This window comes from Mustela putorius, unplaced genomic scaffold (assembly GCF_011764305.1).
Source record: "Mustela putorius furo isolate JIRA1106 unplaced genomic scaffold, ASM1176430v1.1 tig00000738_pilon_pilon_pilon, whole genome shotgun sequence".
Lineage (NCBI taxonomy): Eukaryota > Metazoa > Chordata > Mammalia > Carnivora > Mustelidae > Mustela > Mustela putorius.
Genome location: NW_025421463.1, coordinates 2,977,872 through 2,998,239, shown reverse-complemented (window position 1 = coordinate 2,998,239; position 20,368 = coordinate 2,977,872). Strand labels below are relative to the sequence as shown.

The 20,368-nt window shown below is 49.6% G+C and overlaps 1 protein-coding gene across 2 annotated transcripts in view; it reads right to left on the bottom strand.

Annotated features, from left to right (window-relative positions):
• ARFGAP3 (ADP ribosylation factor GTPase activating protein 3) overlaps positions 1-18,313 on the bottom strand; it is a 46,396-nt gene extending 28,083 nt beyond the window's left edge. The window contains exons 1-6 of one of the 2 annotated variants that reach the window (XR_006607788.1): positions 18,124-18,313; positions 12,616-12,734; positions 8,836-8,908; positions 7,717-7,848; positions 6,498-6,581; positions 3,330-3,417 (exon numbers count right to left, since the gene is read on the bottom strand). Coding sequence is in view for 1 of the 2 variants with exons in the window: in XM_004771188.3 (XP_004771245.1) it covers positions 3,330-3,417; positions 6,498-6,581; positions 7,717-7,848; positions 8,836-8,908; positions 12,616-12,734; positions 18,124-18,192 (565 nt within the window). In the remaining variant the exon portion in view is untranslated. The remainder of the gene's footprint in view (positions 1-3,329; positions 3,418-6,497; positions 6,582-7,716; positions 7,849-8,835; positions 8,909-12,615; positions 12,735-18,123) is intronic. The other variant, XM_004771188.3, reaches the window with a different exon arrangement.
• Positions 18,314-20,368: the final 2,055 nt, after the last annotated feature.

Here is a 20,368-nt window from a genome sequence, read left to right as displayed (position 1 = left end):
ATGTATTTGCAAGAACACAGGAGCCTGGGTACTCGGCTGGCTGCGCGTCCAATCCCTGGCTTCGGCTCAGATCGTGATCTCAGGGCTGTGAGGTGGAGCCCCGAGTAGCATCGGGCTCTGCACTTGGCGAGGAGTCTGCTTGAGGGTTCCCTGTCTCCCTCGGCCCCTCCCCGCACTCGCGTGCAAGCACACACGCGCTCAAATAAATAAATCTTAAAAAAGATAAAATATGTACAAAAACAAAATCTTGGGGCACCTGGAGGACTCAGTCGGTTAAGCCTCTGCTTTCAGCTCAGGTCATGATCTCCAGGTCCTGGGATCGAGTCCCACGTCAGGCTCCCTGCTCAGCAGGAAGTCTGCTTCTCCCTTTCCCTCTGCTGCTCCCCCTGCTTGTGCTCTCTCTGTCTCTCTCTCTAATAAATAAATAAACCTTGGGGGAAAAAAGAACAAAATCTTGTTCTGCATTTGGTTACCGGAAAACAGACGGGACACCTGGACTCCAGAGGGCACAGGGGCCTCCGTGGCATGTGGGCTTCAGCCTCAGACGGCCTTTTATGCTAATTAGCTGTAAGAAGAACAATATTCAGATTGTCACCTGTACTGTCTGGCAGGCACAAAGCCCGCCTTTTCTCTGTGGTAGTCGGGGGAGTGTCAGGATTACTTTTTGTCCTCTGTCCTTACGGAAAATGACAAACCGATGCACAACCGATGCGCGGCTCAGGCAGATTCCTCATCTGCAGAAGCCGCCTCTCCTGGAGCAGCTCACGGCGCAGCGCACGGCCACTCTGAGTCAGGGTGTGCTGCGCTATGAGGAAGTCTGGACACATAAACGTGGTAGTGACCCGAGTGCCCGTGGGGTGGACAGGGCCTCGCTGAGGGGGGCCCTTGAGCAGCGACTCCAGGAAGGAGGCAGCGTCATGGCAACCGGGGAGACATTCCCACCGCAGGGACAACATAAGCAAACAGTAAAGGACCAAAGGGCAGTGCGGCCGCAGCAGGGTGCAGGTCTAAGAATCTGAAAAGCGAAACGCCACTCGGAGATGAGTTCTTAGCAAGCATCTAGGGTCATATGCACAAAAAATGAAACGTGCAAAAAAGCCACAAATTGCAAATCCTACAAATCCAGCCATGTCAGAGTGTTTTGCATATTTAGGAAACAAGCTTCTGTGTACGGATTGCAAATATTTATCACTTGTCTTTCAAGCATTTCTTCAGAACAGAAATGTTGTATTTGTAACAGATTTGCTAATCTCTTCTCGAGAGGCTTGCATATGTGTAGAAGGACTTCCCCATTCCAGGGTGACAAGAAAAGCTTCCCCCATGTTTCTTTTAGTACCTCGTATTTTCATGTTTATGTTTAAATCTTTGATCCGACTGAATTTAGGATGATGTAAAGAGTAAAGAAGGAATTCTGCTATATTGTTTTTTCCAAAATGCTAAACACTTGTCCCGGCTCCATTCACTGTTCCCCAGGAGGCAACATGTTCCCCTCCTGGTTTGCTGATAGGCTGACTCCTAAGACCAGTAACATTAAAAACAGTCATCCTAAAATCTGCTGTTTGATGGCATCTCAGACGCTCCTACCCTTATACCTAGAATTCAATACCAACGAAGTGACTTTTCCTTCCAGCATGCTCCCAATCCCACTCTCCCAGAGACCTGAATGACCACTTTTCTAGAACTCTCTTCTTGATAAATACTAGGTACTCGCCAACCCTCCAACCCTCCAAAAAGACCCTTGCCAGAAAGTTTCTCAAATTAGAATCTTGGTCCTAGAGCTGGTTGAGTATTTGGTCCTTCCTGTTACACGAGGTCCCCAAAAGTAGTTCCAGACTCAGTATACCAGCCCACACTCCTGGCGCCAGAACCCAGGGGTTTCCTGCACAGTTGTGAAACGGAGCTGTTAATTCACATGAACTTTCTGGCTGATGAAAGTGTCAGACAGAAAAAATTGATGTCTTGATCCTTGTTACTCTTATCACCTAAGTGATTTTCTAAAATGCAAGCAACTGATATAAGTATCTCATTTATATATATAATCCCGGAGCACCTGGCGGTGGGGGGCTCAGTCAGTTGAGCGTTTAATGCTTGCTTCGGCTCAGGTCATGATCTTGGGGTCCTGGGATCGAGCCCTTTATCTGGCTCTGCTTGAGATTCTCTCTCTCCCTCTCCCTCTCCCCCTCCTGCTCATGCTCTCTTGGTCTCTCTCTCACACATAAATAAATGAAATCTTTAAATAAATAAACAAATAAATGTTTATTATAAAAATCCCATAATAAAACCACAAAATGCAAGTCATTAGATACCAACTATTTACAGGATCGTTTTTAAAATTGAAATCTTGGGGGCGCCTGGGTGGCTCAGTGGTTTGGGCTGCTGCCTTCGGCTCGGGTCATGATCTCAGGGTCCTGGGATCGAGCCCTGCATTGGGCTCCCTGCTCCGCAGGAAGCCTGCTTCCCTCTCTCTCTCTCTCTCTCTCTCTCTGCCTGGCTCTCTGCCTACTTGTGATCTCTGTCTGTCAAATAAATAAATAAAATCTTTAAAAAAAAAATTGAAATCTTGTTTTCTGAGTATGGAAGTAACATACACTTGTCACAAAAGCTCACTCACTTCACAGCTGTATCAAGTTGAAGGTAAAAGTGATTCATTCAGTAATTTCATTCTCCAGTTTACAATTTGGTATGTACCTTCCAGAATGTTTTCTTTTTCTTTTTTTTTTTTTTTAAAGATTTTATTTATTTATTTGACAGAGAGAGATCACAAGCAGGCAGAGAGGCAGGCAGAGAGAGAGGAGGAAGCAGGCTCCCTGCTGAGCCCCCCCATGCGGGACTCGATCCTAGGACCCTGAGATCATGACCTGAGCCGAAAGCAGCGGCTTAACCCACTGAGCCACCCAGGTGCCCCTCCAGAATGTTTTCTGTGTGTGTATGTTTTTTTCAGTTTTTTTATAGAAGTGAGATCAGATTCCCTGTTCAGTAATTTTGTTTTCCCACTAGATGATCTACCGGGGCAAGTTTCCTCATGAAATACAAGGATATTATTTCCTTTCTTTCTTAGATTGATTTATTTATTTTAGAGAGAGAAAGGACATGAGTGGGAAGTTCGGCAGAGGGAGAGGGAGAGAGAATCTCAAGCTGATTCTGCACTGACTGTGGAGCCCGATACGGGGCTCGATCTCACGTCCCTGAGATCATGAAGTGAGCCGAAACCAAGAGGTGGACGCTCAAGTGACTGCACCACCCAGGCACCCCGAGGGTCTTATTTTCTAATAGTTCCATAGCAGCCATCAAACCAAAGGAGAGCATTACAGGACAGTCCTTAAGACTACCTTCGTTATGAGCTGGAGTGATTTCCACATCCCGAGGTGGCAAAGGTGCTTCTGGCTGTGCCGAGGCCCACCCTGTGCCACTTGCTGCCTGCAGCGAGGTGAGAAAAGTCAACAGTAAGCAAAGTAAGACAAGTCCACGAAACAGTCAAAGTGGGGGGAAAAGCTAATAATCTAATAGTCACCTTCTAAGTACCCAGATTAGTGGGAAGGAAAGATAATATTAAAAAAATTAAAAATTTAAAAATTAAAAAAATTAAAATGTATTCTTTTAAAAAAGATTTATGTATTTATTATCTATATATAGAGAGAGTGTGCACACACAGAGGGAGGGGCAGAGGGAAAGAGAGAGACAGAACCTCAAGCAGTCTCCCCACCAAGCAAGAAGCCTGATGCAGGGCTCGATCCCATGACCCATGAGATCATGACCTACTTGAAACCAAGAGTCAGGCACTTAACCAACTGAGCCACGCAGGTGCCCCGAGAGCACACTCATCTTGATGAGCACTGGGTAATTAATGTACAGAGCTGCTGAATCTTTACATCGTATATGTGAAACTAATGTAACACTGTGTGTTAATGATACTTCAATTATGGTCACCAAATCATGGATAAACAGGTGGTGCCTGCCGGGCTTTTCCCTGGTGAAGTTACCACTGTCCCCTTCCCAACCCCTAGAATTGGGAAGTGAGTCACCATGGGTAGCCTGCACTCAAGGCGAGGGGGCCTCCTCAAAGGCAGAGTGTCTATGCACACATGATTGATTCTTCTCTAGAAAAGATGGTCCCTTCTCTTCATTTATTTATTCAATCATCTATTTATATTAGTGTAGATGCGTGGATATTTATTTTATTCTTTGGATTATAATCCAAATGGTCATTATCTATTTTGTTGTTGAAACTGTTCAGCTTTGACCACTGGGAACGCTTTCCGGCTGGTTCCTGAGTCCTTCAGACGTGCCCTCCTCTGTCTGTCAGCCCCTCCGCCCAGCACTTCTTACTCTCGGGCACACCAAGATGCTCTAGGCTCAGCTGCCCCAGCAGCCCCCCTCCTAGAATCTGCCTTTGCTCCACCAGTAGCCCCGGTTCCTCGCGGTGTTTAGAAATCGAGAGGGGGTGTGGGTGTGTCCCGTCTCTGGGCCTCCCGGTGGACAAGAGCCCAGTACTACATCCGTGTGCGCTCACCCAGGGACACACACATTTGTCATCAGTGCTCCACTGCGGGTCTGCATGTGTGAGTGTGCGCAGAGAGCCACACTAGAACAAACGTTGAGTTCACGCTAATACGAATTCCAATGCTCGTCCACATCAGACTGTTCCCCTCTCTCCTCCTTTTAGCCTGTCATTTGCATGACAACACTTCCCAGCTACTACCAGTGAACACTCTCTCCCTGTCCCGTCTTAAACAGGCACTGCAGAATGTGACAGATTACCTCACCGTTTCTTTGGTTTCCTGTTGATAACTACTTCTAGTAACTACCGACTCTGTCAATGAACCTGTACGCACACATTATAAGAACAAAAAACAAAAAACAAAAACAAAATCAAGCGACAGCAATTTCACGTCTGTACTTGAAAACTGGTTCAAGAATGGGCTGCACAGCAGTTAAGTGATTGTGCCCCTCCCCGGTGGGCCTGGGAGGAGGCAGGGCAGTGACAGACATCTGGGGCTCTAAGCCAGGGGTCCGCACACATTTCCCGAGAGGGCCACTCAGGAAATATTCTAGGCTGTGGAGGCCTTCTGTTCCTGTCTTTGTGATCTGGGGGTGATTATCATTGCTCCCAACAGGCCACAACACCGAAGACAATGGTTCTGGCCGCATTTACTGGAGGCTTACTCGGGCCAGCTCCCAATTTCTCACACCAGCCCTGACTTCATTCTTTTGTTTAAATAGGGAGCCCGATGCGGGGCTTGAACTCACAACCCTGAGACCAAGACCTGAGATGAGATCCAGACTTGGATACTTAATTGACAGAGCCTCTCGGACGCCCCTGACTTCATTCGTACAACAGCTTTGAGATACACTCTGTACACAGCTAAACTGGGACAGTGAGATTCAAGTCCCTATTAAAATGTGGATTTAGGGGTGACTGGGTGGCTCAGTCAGTTCAGCATCCGATTCTTTTTTTTTTTTTTTAAGATTTTACTTATTTATTTGACAGACAGAGATCACAAGTAGGCAGAGAGACAGGCAGAGAGAGAGGAGGAAGCAGGCTCCCTGCCGAGCAGAGAGCCCGATGCGGGGCTCGATTCCAGGTCCCTGGGATCATGACCTGAGCCGAAAGCAGAGGCTTTAACCCACTGAGCCACCCAGGGGCCCCTCAGCATCCGATTCTTGATTTTGGCTCAGGTCATGGGTCTTAGGGCTATGAAACTGAGCCCCCATCATGCTCAACGCTCAGCACGGAGTCTGCTTGAGATTCTCTCTCCTCTGCCCCTCCCCTACCCACTCACATGCTCTTAATTAAATCTTAAAAAAAAAAAAAAGTCTTGGGTACCTGGGGGGGTGTGGCTCAGTTGATAGGATGTCTGCCTTCAGCTTGGGTCACAATCTTGGGGTCCTGGGATTGAGCCCCATGTTGGGCTCCTAGCTCAGCAGGGGCTCTGCTTCTCCTCTCTCTCTCTGCCCCTCCCCACCCCTCATGCTCTCTTTCTGTCTCAAATAAATAAATAAAAAATCTTGAAAAAAAAAAAGTCTTCATTCTTTGTCCATAGTTCTCAGCTGAACTGTGGCAGACTCCTGGAAATGATTTCTCAGCCTCCTTGGCCGCTAGGTATCGATGTACAACCAAGTTCTGGCTATGAGGATGTGAGCGGAAGAGACGTGTGCCACGTCTACATTCTTTTAGTAGAAGGATGGGGCACTAGCTTTCTTAGATGCTTGCCCCACTCCCACTGCTGCGAAAGGTCCTGAGCTGCAACAGACGCTTTGGACCCTGCGATGGAAGCCAACAGTGGAGAAGAGCCAAACAGATCCCGCCCTCGCTCAGCCCTGCACAGCTGACTTCAGAACCACAGATGGAAATTAATTTCTATCTTGTTTAAGATAGAAATATTTCAGGGTTGTTATACAGCAGCTTAGCCTGTGTCCTAAGTGAGACATTTAAATATACACCCTTTCTAAATGTGAGAGTAAGCATACTTTAAAATTCTATAAAAGATACTACATACCTCAGGAGAAACATGAGAGGCAAAAAAATCTTCCTCTTTCGGTGGAGGGGTCGAAGGCGGGACCACGCAGCTATCCAGCCACAGCTAGAACATAGAGCACCGCTTAGCCCTTTCCCTGGCTTTAAAAGGTTTTACCTAATAATCTCACTCCCTTTCTAGAGATCTGTTTGCTAAAGATCGGTACTTTCCACTCCTACACAGTCAGTAATAGTCCTTCCAGGGCCCCTGAGCACATTTTAGTGATGTAGCAATCTAGTAATTCCTACATCCAGTCCTTGAGGATGTCAAGTACCAGATTCACAAGCTGTTTCTGAGTAGGACAGATCGAGCGCTTAATTTCCAAGTGTGGGTTCCAAAGTGTGGTCAATCCTCATCAACAGTGGCTTCCATATTTGCAAATTCACCTTCTTGCCACAATTTCCTTGTAACCCCCAAATCGATGCTTGAGACACCTCTGTGGTCCTTTCACAGACGCGTGCAGACCAGCGAAGAATCTGAGCCGCGCCAGGTGCCCGTCCCCGGCTGAGACGGAACAAGGTGGCGCTCTGTCTTCCTGCTTTAGCTCTCCGACTGCAAATAAGGGTCCTTTCTGAGGTCTATTTAATGCCACATTTTGCACATTTTTGTTGGTGATTTCACTGTCTAGGATGGCTCCTAAGCCTAGTGCTAAATCCCACGTAGGCCTCCTAGACACAGGGAGCCCATGATGTGCCTTACAGAGAAAATACAGTGTTAGGCAAGCTTCATTTAGGCCCGAGTCCTATATAGTCTGTGGGCAGCAAGTTCAATGTCAATGAGCCAATAATTATATATTAGTAATATATTAAATTGTATCTCTTGTCTAAATATTATTATATCAATATACTATTAAGTTTATGTACTTAGCTAAATAATATACCCAATAAGGTGTCCTTAACCAGAAGCACACATAAAATAAGGCCACGTATTCATCCGTTGATGGAAACGACCTGACCAGAAGCCCTTGGGACCTTGCTCTCTAGCTCCCCTAGGAGTGATGCTCCAGCATTTCCTAATTCAGGACTCACAGCAACCTCGTAGTGCACAACTTCCACAAACAATGAGAATCAGCTACAGGTCATGTCCTTGCAAGCGAATCCTATTAGAAGGTCTTACTGTCTGGGATGGTTAAAATCACTTTTTCTACTGAAATAAATGTCATCTGATCTGAAGAAGATGATCCAACCTGCCCGTGACTTACGTCAGTGCCGTGCTTCCGTGTCGCCTGGGACGCTAGTGACTTGATTCTCTCCCGATAGAGCTGGGCAGCGCGACTGTTGTACTTGGCATTGGTGTCACTGGTGGCACAGCCGTGCTGATGGAAAAAGGAAGACTATGGAGGAAAAGACACGGATTAACAGCAAGACTGCATTAAATCTAACACATGACTGAAAACAGTACTTCCTGTCGTGAGGGATTTTTTGGGAAAATACTGGTGAAAACAAAAGTAATTGAGTTACATAATTTACAAAAATAATGTAAACCGCACAATTGAATATAAAATTTTTCTTGTAAAGGGAATGCCTTCCACACGTGCAATGTTAATATCTCAGTAAAACCAGACATGAGACTCACTGGCCCTTTGTGCCTCTGTTTAAGGACTGCAATCGTTCGGGTTATTTTGTGGCGCTGGGGGACTCTCTCCACTCTGGGCTGCTTTTAGGTCATGAGAAATTCATTTCCATTGGAATTCCACTAAGTAGAATCAGTTAGGAGCTACGCTGACCTTCACCTTGTGCAGAACTCTCTCTTCACAAACAGAGACCGCAGCATGAACAAGGCAGTAAAACAAAAGTTGAAACAACTAGAGGAAACTATTCAACAAGCTCATAAGGGTCCAAACATGGACATGAATTACAGAATTCGTGTCGGGATTCAGGCAGGTGTGCTAAAAACCTGTATGAGCAACACAACTCGATTCATCAGATAAACTGAATTTGTAAATTAAGTTTTACAGATTTGAGGATCCGTATTTAGGTTTGTAAGGGGGGTTAAGGAAATCTGCTTTTGTAAAATTGTAAGTTAATCGGACACTTAAAATTTTTTTTTTAATTTCACCCAGAAATTACTAAATTAAAAATGGGGATCGCGTTTGTCTTGCTTGTCACTATATCCCCGCGCCTCGTCCGGGGCTTTGTGTGGACTGGGTGTTTCACAGATGTGGGGAAAAACAAGTCGCCAGGGCCACTCACTGCCAAGTCCCCCTAGCCTTTGCTAGCCAGTAGGGTCCCCAAGCTCGTACCTGCAAACACCAAGCTTCCTTTCTAGCCTCACACGTATTTATACACGAAGGGAAGCAGCGCATCCGCCGTGAACTTACCGCGTTAGCATTTCCTCCAACCTGCATGCATCGCAGCTGAAACCAAGACCAGTTGGAGTCCAGCTCCGTAGATCTACATGGAAAGAATATTCGCAAATGTGAACACATTTCCGCCCTGGCATCCAGCCACTAAACCTTGGAAAGAAAGAGTTCCGTGATTTTGAGGATCCTGAAGACTTCTAAGTTTGTGGGAACAGTGACACGGGACGCTGGGCCCACGTGGCACACGACAGCTGTGCCCGCAGCTCCCGGCCCCTCTCGCCCTTCCTAGCAGCCAGGTCTCCGGTGGGCCGGCCGCCGGCTCCCCTCCACGCCTGACCACAGACAGGCCCGGCGCCGCCAGCAGCACCCTGTACAGCGCGGACTCCAGCTTTAATCCTAGGGCGCAGGGACACAAGCTTCCCGGGGCCGGCGGAACCACTGACTCAGCCTCGCATCCTCAGTGGCTTCTGATCTAAAAATCAGTAATGTGTCTCTGCTCAAAACAGATGTTCCGGATTTTTCCGATCAGCTCTCCACTTGTCCAGTGTGACCTGTAACGGGAGTGTCTGGGGATGCTCACAGCCTTCTCACCGGGTGAAAGCGACCTACCCAGGGTGAAAGGGACCTGTCCATCGTCACCACCATCAGGGAGGGGAGAAAACTCAGGATTCAGTGTTCTTAAAGGGAAATCTCCGAGTGTCTTCTCCCCGACTACACGTTATGCCCTACCGATCTGCAACCTGAGACCAGAGCAGGGCAAGGGAAAGGCCATAGCTGTATTTCTCAATAATAAATTTCACCAACTCATCACTGTAAACAAGATACGATAGGACAACAATGTCAGAAGGTCTTTGTACAGAATCCATAGATAGGTGTGAACAAAAAGCAAGGCTGTTCCGTATTCAACAACAGCCTGTCCCACACTAACCGCAAAGGCCTGCTCCCCCCTTTACCCCCAGCCTACGCAGGGAGGACTGGATTCCATTTACCTTCTACAAGCCCAAGAAGGACTTAACAGTGAACTTGAGAAGAGACAGAGCCGGAGGGAGAGGAGCACAGCTGCCCTGGAGGCCCAGGCACAGAGCTGGTCGAGCCGCAGGAGGCGGTGGGCTGCGGCCAGTCCCATTACCTCGCCCTGCTCCAAGTGGCAGCTGGTCATTTCCGTGGATGTCTAACCCACTTTCCCTTGCTGGTTGGCAAAAGCAACAGTTCATAAATTTTTCCCTTTGTAAAATTACTGACTTGAAATTATACTTAAAAAAAAAAAATCTCCATTTAAATAAACATTCCACCCAAGCCAAACTGTTAATCTGTTAACGCCTGGAGGGCAGGCCAGGGAGCACAGGGGTGCGTGGGGGTGTCTGTGTGTGTGTCTGGCAGGTGGGGAGAACAGAAAGGAATTCAGAGGAAGGACTTTTCACTTCTCACTTTATAAACTTTGGGGCTGCTTGGATTTTTTTTTCCCACGGAGCTAGCGTTTGTAACTGTCTTAACCAATAAAAAACGTCCGAAGAGCAAACTCTACCTTCTCAAAACAAAAACACGAGCCTTATCATCCTTGACTTGCTCTTGCCCAGCTCCTAGACTGCTGCCCTCCAGCTCTACAGGACTTTTTAACAACCGTTTCTGAGTCATTTATAAACATTGTGATTCATAGTTATATTTATCTGACTTTTTAAAGGTTAGTCATTAAGCCTGCGGGAGTCCAAGCCTGCTATCCCGGCCCATTAGGCTTCCGGCTGGTCCTTTACTCACCGGGTCAGTCCTTCCCTCACCCGGGAACACGTCAGATTTCCTGGAATGGTTTGAACTGGAGGTGTGCTTTGGTGGTGAGGCAAAAGGAGGGCCACATGACAATGGGCGGGACTGGACAGAGGGGAAGAAGGAAGAACAAAGGAAGCCCCGCCCACTATATATGATTATGTCTTGTCTAGCGTTCAACCAACCCGGGGCTGGACAGGGGTTGTCTAGCATTCAACCAACCCGGGGCTGGACAGGGGTAGGGGTTAGGATATTAAAAAGAAACTTGCGGGTGTCTGGGTGGCTCAGTGGGTTAAGGCCTCTGCCTTTGGCTTGGGTTGTGGTCCTCGGGCACCGCATCAGGCTCTGCTCGGGAGGGAGCCTGCTCCCTCCTCTCTCTCTGCCTGCTTCTCTGCCTACTTCTGACCTCCGTCTGACAAATAAATAAATAAAATCTTAAAAAAAGAGAAAAGAAAAGAAAAAGAAACTTGCCTTGGCAAGTAAATACCTCAACATTAAAAAAAGAGAGAGACAAGAATAGAGTAGTGTATTTAAAATATTCTGGGACCAGCATCTCCAAGAAAAAAGAAAAGACAAGACATTGATAGATACTCTGAAACCAGGAAGAACACACAAAAGACCTCTCTCTTCTAATTAATTACTTATGGAGTTATATAGCCATAAAGCTATAAATATTTAGTCCATCATGCCTCTGTGGACTGATTTCTGAAAAAAGAACTCAGGAAAGTACAACAGGAAAGGGTTTTTTTAAAAGTTAATATATTAAAAAAGAAAATTAAGCTATTATTTTTACTACACAGCTTTTATGCCATCATATAAAATATCTCATCACAAATTATAATTGGTTTTATCTTATAGGAACTCAAGTTCTTTTTTAAAAAGATTTTATTTATTTCTTTAAAGATTTTATTTATTTGACAGAGGGAGAGAGAGACAGCAAGACTCAAGCACGGAGAGTGGGAGAGTGGGAGGCAGGTCTCCTGATGAGCAGGGAGCCCAATGTGGGGCTCGATCCCAGGACCTGGGATCATGACCTGAGCCGAAGGCAGACACTTTACTGACAGAGCCACCAAGTGAGCCACCTGGGTGGCTCTGGCGCTAGTGCTCTTCATAGTAATCACATTTGTGACTATTCCTTAAGTCATGACACAACTCCAAAGAGCCTGCCTGCCTCACTGGTTCACTCCCTGGAAAAAGAAGTGGCAGAGGAACAGGCGAACTGGTTGCAGGGGGTCAGCTGGGCCAGGGCTGCTCGGGGGTGCCCTGCGGCATGTGGCCTGGCCAAGGCCCACGGGCGCTAAAGCGCAGGCCTTGCTGGGTTTCCAAGGGATCCTAGGGATCCTTTTATTATTTCGATTTATTTTACTTTACACAAGGGCACCTCGGCCCCCTGTGGGGCTATGTCCAAGGGGACACGCACCAAAGCCCCATGGAGGCTGCTACCAGACCGGGTAGAAGATACAGTCTCACCAGAAGCAGCCACCGCAGCCCAGCTCCACAGACAGAAAAAGAAGGACTTTCTCTTTATAAGCCTCTGAAATGGCCACTAAGATTCATATAAAAATCACTCACCGAGGCCTTGTGAGGCCAGGGGCCCCGGGAGCCAGGCTGCAGGACTGCACTGGACATACGCCCAGGCTGTAAGGAGGGCATCTCACCCCTAACATCAGCTCCGCTCCTGATGGGGCATGGGGGGACCCGCGGCCCCCGGTCCCCTTCTATCACAAGCTTGTCAGTGAGACTCTCTGAGCTGCTGGCTATCAGAAGGTGATAAAGGGAGAAGATGACCATCTCGAATCCTCCATCGTGACTCTGTCGTCAGCACCGCGGCCTGAGGTCCCTGACAGCTCCACAGAACAGTCACTGAATGGAAAATAATTCATTTTCCCTGTTCGTCTGATTATGAAGATCTAACTCTCTATAACTCATAGCAGCCTCTCGTTCTACTTGATGTCAAAGCAAACATGAAGGAAAAAGGGGGAAGAGAACCTGTGAAACCACAGGGTCCCTCCCACCCCCGAGAGAAGACACACTTACCGAATAAAACTCAGGTGAACGCCGAGGGACCGGTGCGACCCCGAGCAGTCGATGCAGAGAAACACCCCGTAGGTCACGCTTGCCCAGCTGGGGTTCTTGGCACCACAGTCAAAACACACCTGAAAGAAAATTTCAAAATTCAGTTATTAATTCCTACTAGCCAAAAGGGGGATCTCACAGGATACAATAGAGGGTTTAGCTTGAAAGTGACTTGACCCTTACACTTTTAAATCAGTTATTACAAAATCATCTCCCCTAGGGGCGACTGGGTGGCTCAGTCGGTTGAGTGTCTGTCTTCTGCTCAGGTCATGATCCCAGTGTCCTGGGATGGAGCCCTACATCCAGGTCCCTGCTCGCTCGGGGGTGGGTGGGGTGGGGTGGGGTGGGGGGCTACTTCTCCTTCTCCCACTCACCTGCTTCCCTGCTCATGCTCTCTTTCTCTCAAATATATAAAATCTTTTTAAAAAGTCTCAACTACAGGGGCACCTGGGTGGCTCAATGGGTTAAGCCTCTGCCTTCGGCTCAGGTCATGATCTCGGGGTCCTGGGATCGAGCCCCGCATCGGGCTCTCTGCTCGGCAGGGAGCCTGCTTCTCCCTCTCTCTGCCTGCCTCTCTGCCTACTTGTGATTTCTCTGTGAAATAAATAAATAAAATCTTGAAAAAAAAAAAATCTCAACTACATTTTTCTCAACCTTAACTTTCACTTCTTTTATTATCATATTGTATATCATTGTATTATATTAATTAAGCACCAACAGGGCTCCTAGCAGGCTCTCGCACACTAGCCAGGATGTCCCCCTGCTGGGAAGGCTCAAGGCCTTGTGGCCCTCCAGGATGGTGGCAGCGGTCATGCGTGCGCCTTCGGCCCCAGCCAGACGAGCCGGCAGGTCACTTGTGCAGGTGGTCTGTGACCAATAATAAGACAGATGTGCCAATAGGTCATTTCTTTTTTTTCTTAACATATACCAATAGGTCATTTCTGAGGTTACGAAAGATGCTCTGGCGTCCTCTCTGCCTCTTGCTCCCTCTCTCCCAGGGACCTCTGGCTCTGGGGGAAGCTGGCCCCGTGTCTGCGGGACTCGCGAGCTGCCCAGTGGACAGCCTCCAGTGGTGAGGACCCGAGGCCACGAGTCCAACAGCCAGTGAGGCACGGAGGCCAGCTGAGCGCCGCAGGAGCGAGCCTGGGAGCAGGAGCTGCAGGCCTCAGAGAGGACAGCTCTGGCCGCCAGCTTGACGGCAATGTCATGGGACCCAGCGGCTTCCTTCCTCAACACTGACTGAAGTCAAACATTCTTCTTCGGAGAGCATCTTGCAACAGGAGCATAAAATGACTTTAAAATATACAGTTTGTCCTGGAAATCAACACTTAGATTTAATTGAAGTCAGAAAATTCCACTAATAAGAGAATATTTCCTTTTTTTCCAGAAAAAGAGCCCCGTATTTTATTTTATTTGTTTTATTTTATTTATTTGAAACAGAAAGAGATACAGCGAGATAGGGAACACAGCAGGGGGAGTGGGAGAGGGAGAAGCAGGCTCCCCACAGAACAGGAAGCCCAATGCAGGGCTCGATCCCAGGACCCTGGGATCATGACCCGAGCCAAAGGCAGATGTTTAACAACGGAGCCACCCAGATGCCCCAAGAGCCCCATATTTTAGATACACTTTACAGACAGAGCCACCTATGAAAAACTTGTTCCAACTCTAGTCATCAAGAAAGATCTGGCTTCTGGCCCCTTGAGGGCGACGCCAAAGTGCAAACATGAGCTGATTGTCCAAAGCCCCTCACCGTGACGGGCTCGCATTAAGCATGTGAGGCTGCAGAGACAACAGCCATGGAAGGTGCCAATCCCTTTCCTTCGGTATTTATCGATCACCTGCTGTATGCCAGACGCCAGGGCAGGCACTGAGCTACTCAGGACTATCTGGCCTCACGGAGTCCACAAATACTTGCTGAGTCTCTGCCCCTGCCAGGCCGTGTGCTGGCCTTTCTGGAGCTCACTGCACCGTGGGAGAGGAGGACACAGAAATGAGGACACCCTACGCACGTAGAGCGAGGAATCCCCTTCCATGGAACACCAGACAGTGTCATCAACGCTGCGCATGTGCTGTCCCTCGGCAAGAGGCCACCCGCAGCCCCCCCACTCACTCAACTAACAGTTGTGCGCTTACTACCAAGTAAGTAAGGAAAAAGAAATGCCTCTGCTTAACAATTTGCTCTGCCTAATGACGTGTGTGAGTACAGAGAGAGAGAGACAGCAGCTAGTGCTGAGTGTGTCCCCGTCAGGCATTGCTACTGACCCACTGAACCATCATAACGACCCTCTAAGGAGGTATGATGCCTGTCCCCATCGAGGCCAGCTTCTGGGCATGCATGTGACCTGTGTGTCTGCCCAGGGCCCCACACTTAGAAAAAAGCCCCTACTTGCTTAATGCTCCGCGGTCTCATCTGGACATTCTCAATGCTTTTTATTTTATTTCATTTTATTTTTATTATTATTATTTTTTTAAAGATTTTATTTATTTAACAGACAGAGATCACAAGTAGGCAGAGAGGCAGGCAGAGAGAGGAAGAAGCAGGCTCCCCGGCAAGCAGAGAGCCTGATGTGGGGCTCGATCCCAGGACCCTGGGATCATGACCTGAGCAGAAGGCAGAGGCTTTAACCCACTGAGCCACCCAGGCGTTCCTCTCAACGCTTTTTAAACAAGGGCCCTGCATTTTCAGCTCGCACACTTTGTATTCTCTGCAAATTCTGTAGTGCAGTTCTCCACCCCATTTTAGAGAAAACAAAGGACATGGGAAGTTAAGCATCACTGCTGAGGAGTGGTATGTTGGGGACGAGACCCCAGTCGGGGAGCCCCAGAGCTCAATCTTCCTCCCTCACCACATGGCCTCTCACAAGGCTTGGCTGGCCCCATCTCCCACACCCTACACTTGCAGCTCCCCAAGGGCAGGAGCAGAGCCAGTCTCCCTCTGCACCGCGCCTAGCAGACTACAGCTGCCCAACGGATGCTTGCTGACAGAGTAACTCAAGCTATCAAGCAATAAAACGAAGGAACACATAGAGACCAGGAAGGATTTCTCAAACTAGAACATTTACCCTTCTGGGTTAAAACCTTGGTCCAGAGTAAACACTCCTCACTCATGAGATGAAGAACCCAGATAACAGAGTCTAAAAGTAAACCCAGTTGTTTCTCTTGAAGTTCCTTCCCTCCCTATCTTATGGCAGTCTTTTGTAGCCCCTTCTGGAAAAGGCTTCCTGTTCCCCAAGAGTTCCCCAAACTCTTCCATATTTTAAAGCTAGTTTTCATCTCTGCTTAGGTAATGGTTTCTTACTTACAGTCAGATGAAAATTCTTTTTTTTTCTTTTTTTTTTAAAGATTTTATTTATTTATTTGACAGACAGAGATCACAAGCAGGCAGAGAAGCAGGTAGAGAGAGAGGAGGAAGCAGGATCCCCGCTGAGCAGAGAGCCCCATGCGGGGCTCGATCCCAGACCCTGGGATCATGACCTGAGCGGAAGGCAGAGGCTTTAACCCACTGAGCCACCCAGACGCCCCTCAGATGAAAATTCTTAATCAAGAAATGTAGCACAAAACTGTGGAGCATTACTGGAAAATATCTTTGGCCCATGCTTTTGTTAATCCTATTACGGAATATAAAATTTTCCAGAAAGGTGCTGTTTGTCATAAAGATCGTAACAAAAAAATGGCTGACGTTGAAGATGAACACGTGTGGGTACTGTTCTAAGTGCTTCTCTTGGATTTTCTAATTTAATCCTCCTAATAATACTCTGAGTTAGATCCTGCTCAAGCCTCCCAGGGGAGGAAAGAAGGTACAAAGTAGACAAGTAACCTGCCCAAGGTAACATACTCACCACTCATGAGCCTCTTAGAAAAGTGTCATAAGGACAACGACTTCTTATTTAAAAGAGGACACCATTCCTTTGATGAATTCAAAGAGAATACTCACTGGTTCTGAGATAAAACAGACAAAAAATAGAACCTCTACACTCCTAACAGCAGATCCTAATCTTGTCTAGCTATACAGCAACCACTCCCTATAAACCCGTTAATCTAAACTTGCACATCAAGAAAACAGCAAAGAAATTAGCACTAGAGAGTTCCTGAAGACTGTCTCCTCCTGACTTTCTCACACTCATCAGACATCACCTCCAATAAACTCTTTCCTTGCTCACTTCTCTTAGTCTGTAAAAATATGGGCTCCTTTCTACCAAGACTTAAAGACATCTAGATTTCATAGAACTCAGGATCTTTCTATGCCGTGATGTCATGACTCATGACCATGATCATTAACAGCTGTTCACTTTGGAGGTGACAGTGGGGACCAGAGGAGCTCCTGTCATGGGAGGGGAAGGGAGAGTCCACACTGACACACTGACAGCCCTTTGCACTCTCCAGGTTCCAGCCTGACCTGTGATCCTTGGTGGAGGGTGTCACTTTAGCCTGATGTGTCATCACAACATCTCCAGCTCGTTGCGGAGAAAAGTTGTGTAAGTCACAGAGGAGAAAACCACCTCTGGAGACAAAGGAAAAAAAAGGGGGGCGCCTGGGTGGCTCAGTGGGTTAAGCGGCTGCCTTCGGCTCAGGTCATGATCTCAGGATCCTGGGATCGAGTCCCGCATCGGGCTCTCTGCTCGGCAGGGAACCTGCTTCCCTCTCTCTGCCTGCCTCTCTGCCTACTTGTGATCTCTCTCTGTCAAATAAATAAATAAAATCTTAAAAAAAAAAGGAAGACCCCATCTTCACAAGAGACCCAAAGGGAAGATAGAGAAAGGGTCTGCAGGGGGCCTTCTCAGCAAGAGAAAAGAGCTGGAAGCCATTGCAGAGACTTAGTTGCTCCATCAGACAGGGAAACTGAGGCTGCCATCAAAAAGCGTAGGGGACCAACCAGGCTCCAACAGGCACCCCAGAGGAACTTCGGAGGTCAGCTCCGGCATGCGGAGTCGAGCTTTCCCAAACGCCCAGAGCTGCCAGCTGGAGTTTCAGGGCCGGTGCGTGCCTCCCAGCTGGTCACAGGTGGCCTGCGCTGTCGCTCCGCTCACAGGAGCCCCTGGGTATGCACTCCAGTCCTCTGGGGGGGGGGGTCCCCGAGCCCGCCTCCAGCTCTCTCAGGAACTCACGGGGTCCACCGTGCCACTCCCCAAAAGCCGCCCCGTGTGTGCTTGCCCGCCCGGTGTCAGGAACCAAAAATGTGTGCCCCGGGCCCCGGGGCCCCCAGATGCTGTCGCCTCCCGCTCCCAGGACCCCCAGGTGCCCGCGTCGCCCGGGACCCCCGTGTATGCCCCGTTCCCCACTCCTCGCTGAGGCTGGGGGCGGCGCGCGGCCCAGACCCAGGCGAGGCCCAGGCGCGGCGGCCGCAAGTGCGACGTGTCACAGGCCGGGCCGGCTCCTCCTCCCGCGGCCGCGGCCACTGCCGCAGCGGGGGCCGCCCGCGGGGTTCGGCACGGATGTCCAGCAAGCCTGAACACGCCCGGGGGCCGTTACCTTGTTGGTGGGCACCGAGCGGAGGCGCTTGAAGATGGTCAGTATGTCCTGCTTGCTGGGGTCCCCCATGGTCACCAGAGAAACGAGGGGAAGCCGGCCCGGCCAACCGGGAAGGGCCGAACAGGAGCGGTTGCCGCCTCCCGCAGATAGACGGCGGCCGAGGGGGCGGGGCTGCGCGTGACGGGAAGACCCCGCCCCTCCAGGCCCCCGCCCCCGCCCCGCCCACAACCGGAGCTCACGCGCCGCACTCTTCTCGCGGCCCTCGCTCAGGGGCGCCGCTGGCTCCGCCCGCTCGAGGCCCCGCCCCGGCGCTGCCCGCGCGTGCGCAGAACCGTCGCGCTCCTTCTCCCGAGGGCGGCTTGCGGTTTGGGGGGAGATCTGTGCGGGGCTGAAGCCGGGGCTTGGCTCCCGGGCCGGACTCGCCACCCCATGGGCTGGTCGATGTCCACTTTTACCGACCGACTCCTTGCTTGGCCAAGGTCTTCTCACCTCGTCCTCGTGCCCCGTGAGGGCGCAGAAGAGGAAAGGTGAGGGGAAGGACCCAGCCGCTCCGGACGCCCGATTTTCACTGGTCCTTTTGTTTCGTTCTGTTTTGTTTGCATCGAGCCGAAGCCGAGCCCTGGGTGGGACGTTTTCACCGCCCGAAGTCGTGTGTGGGTATCAGATCGGCGAGGGAGGGCGGTTCTCTGGAGCTCGGTCCGAGCTGGTGGATGCGGACCGGAAAGCAGCGGCACTTTCCCAGCTCCCGGGCGGCGGGACCTGTGGCTGGCGTTGCAGACGGGGTCAGACTCGCGGAGAAAGGTGCCTGTCGTGCGGCCGTGGGCGCAGAGCCGCTGGCCTCCCGGGGTTGGGTGGTGCCGTGCGAGGGCAGGTTTACCTCGGCTCCAAGCCCCATTCAGCCGGCTGCGTCCTGGCTCTGTGACCCTGGTCAAGTCATTGCTCCTCTCCCAAACCTGGCTTGCTCTCTGTGCAGTGGGGCTAGAGATAAAGGGTCCTTGCCAAGCAGCCTGTGGGAGCAGCTTTCCTCACTGAGAGGAAGTGAGAGCATAGTTTATTAAATAGTGTATCTGATAGAGCGTGGCGAACCGAGCGTCTGGGAGACTCAGGAAGGAAAGGAGAGAGTCCTTTGCTCGGGGTTGGGGTTTTTATTGAAGATCGCGGTCTGGTGTACATGTCTCAGGCATCCCAGGACGGGTCAAAACAAGGACAAGCGCACAGATGTCCTGCGTAAGTCACTTAACGCCCTGGAGCCAGGGATGTTGGCATCAAGGTAGCTGGAGTCGGGGGGTCTTGGAAAGCCTGCGTGATGAGCCCTCCCCGTGTCTCTCTGGATGATGTTTGTTACCTGTTATGCTGGACGACTCCAAAGAGATGGTTAACTCCTTGACCATGACGAAGAGGACCTACATTAAGGCAGGGAGAAGGCAAGGGTACAGGTCGTAGCAAGAACAGAAGCAGGAAGAGGAGCAAGAAAGCAGTTTTGGGTTTTTTTTTTCCCCTGGGGCCCCTTTAGTTTCCCTGTCTCGATGCAGGTTGGCCCTACGCGGGACACCAGGCGTGTTTATGAACAATTAGAGCCTTCCTGATGGGAATGATGATTACTGTTTGGAGCTGAAATCTTACCAAGTTCTGTATCAGATTCTTGAGTGTTAAATACTCTACGCTACAACATAAAGGTCCCCACGTGATGAGGGAACAGAAGGCAAGCTGAGGACTCAGCCCAAGCTGATACCACAACCCCCATCCCTCATGTGTATCGTGAGATTTGTGTGGCATCCCTCAGGCCCTCCTAGCTGCCCCAAAACGAAGGGAATGGGGGGGAAAAATGTTACCTGATCGAGCTCACAGTCCTACAGGACAGGAGTTTCCATCAGTTTAGCAGCGTCTTAGTGATACGCAGGAAGAAGCATTCTTATCCATAGCCTAACTCCCAGAAACCCGTAGTTCAGTTTCCTGGAGCCCTAACATCACCCTTCCATGAGCGACGTGGGAAACAGGCATAAGGAAATGAAAATAAAGTGAAGTTTCTTTAGGACCAGCAGCCTACCGACAAAGACTTGTGATAGGAGGAGTAGAACATTCCTTCAGGAAGCTCCCACCTGTCCTAATGTCAGTGCCATACCGGAAGGAAAAGCCCCCTTAACTCAGCAATCGCCAGGCCTCCATTATCATATAAATCTTTAGTCTCTCAGAGTCCTTTCGGGATACCTCCCTTTTCCTGACTACCCCCCCCCGCCCCCACTCC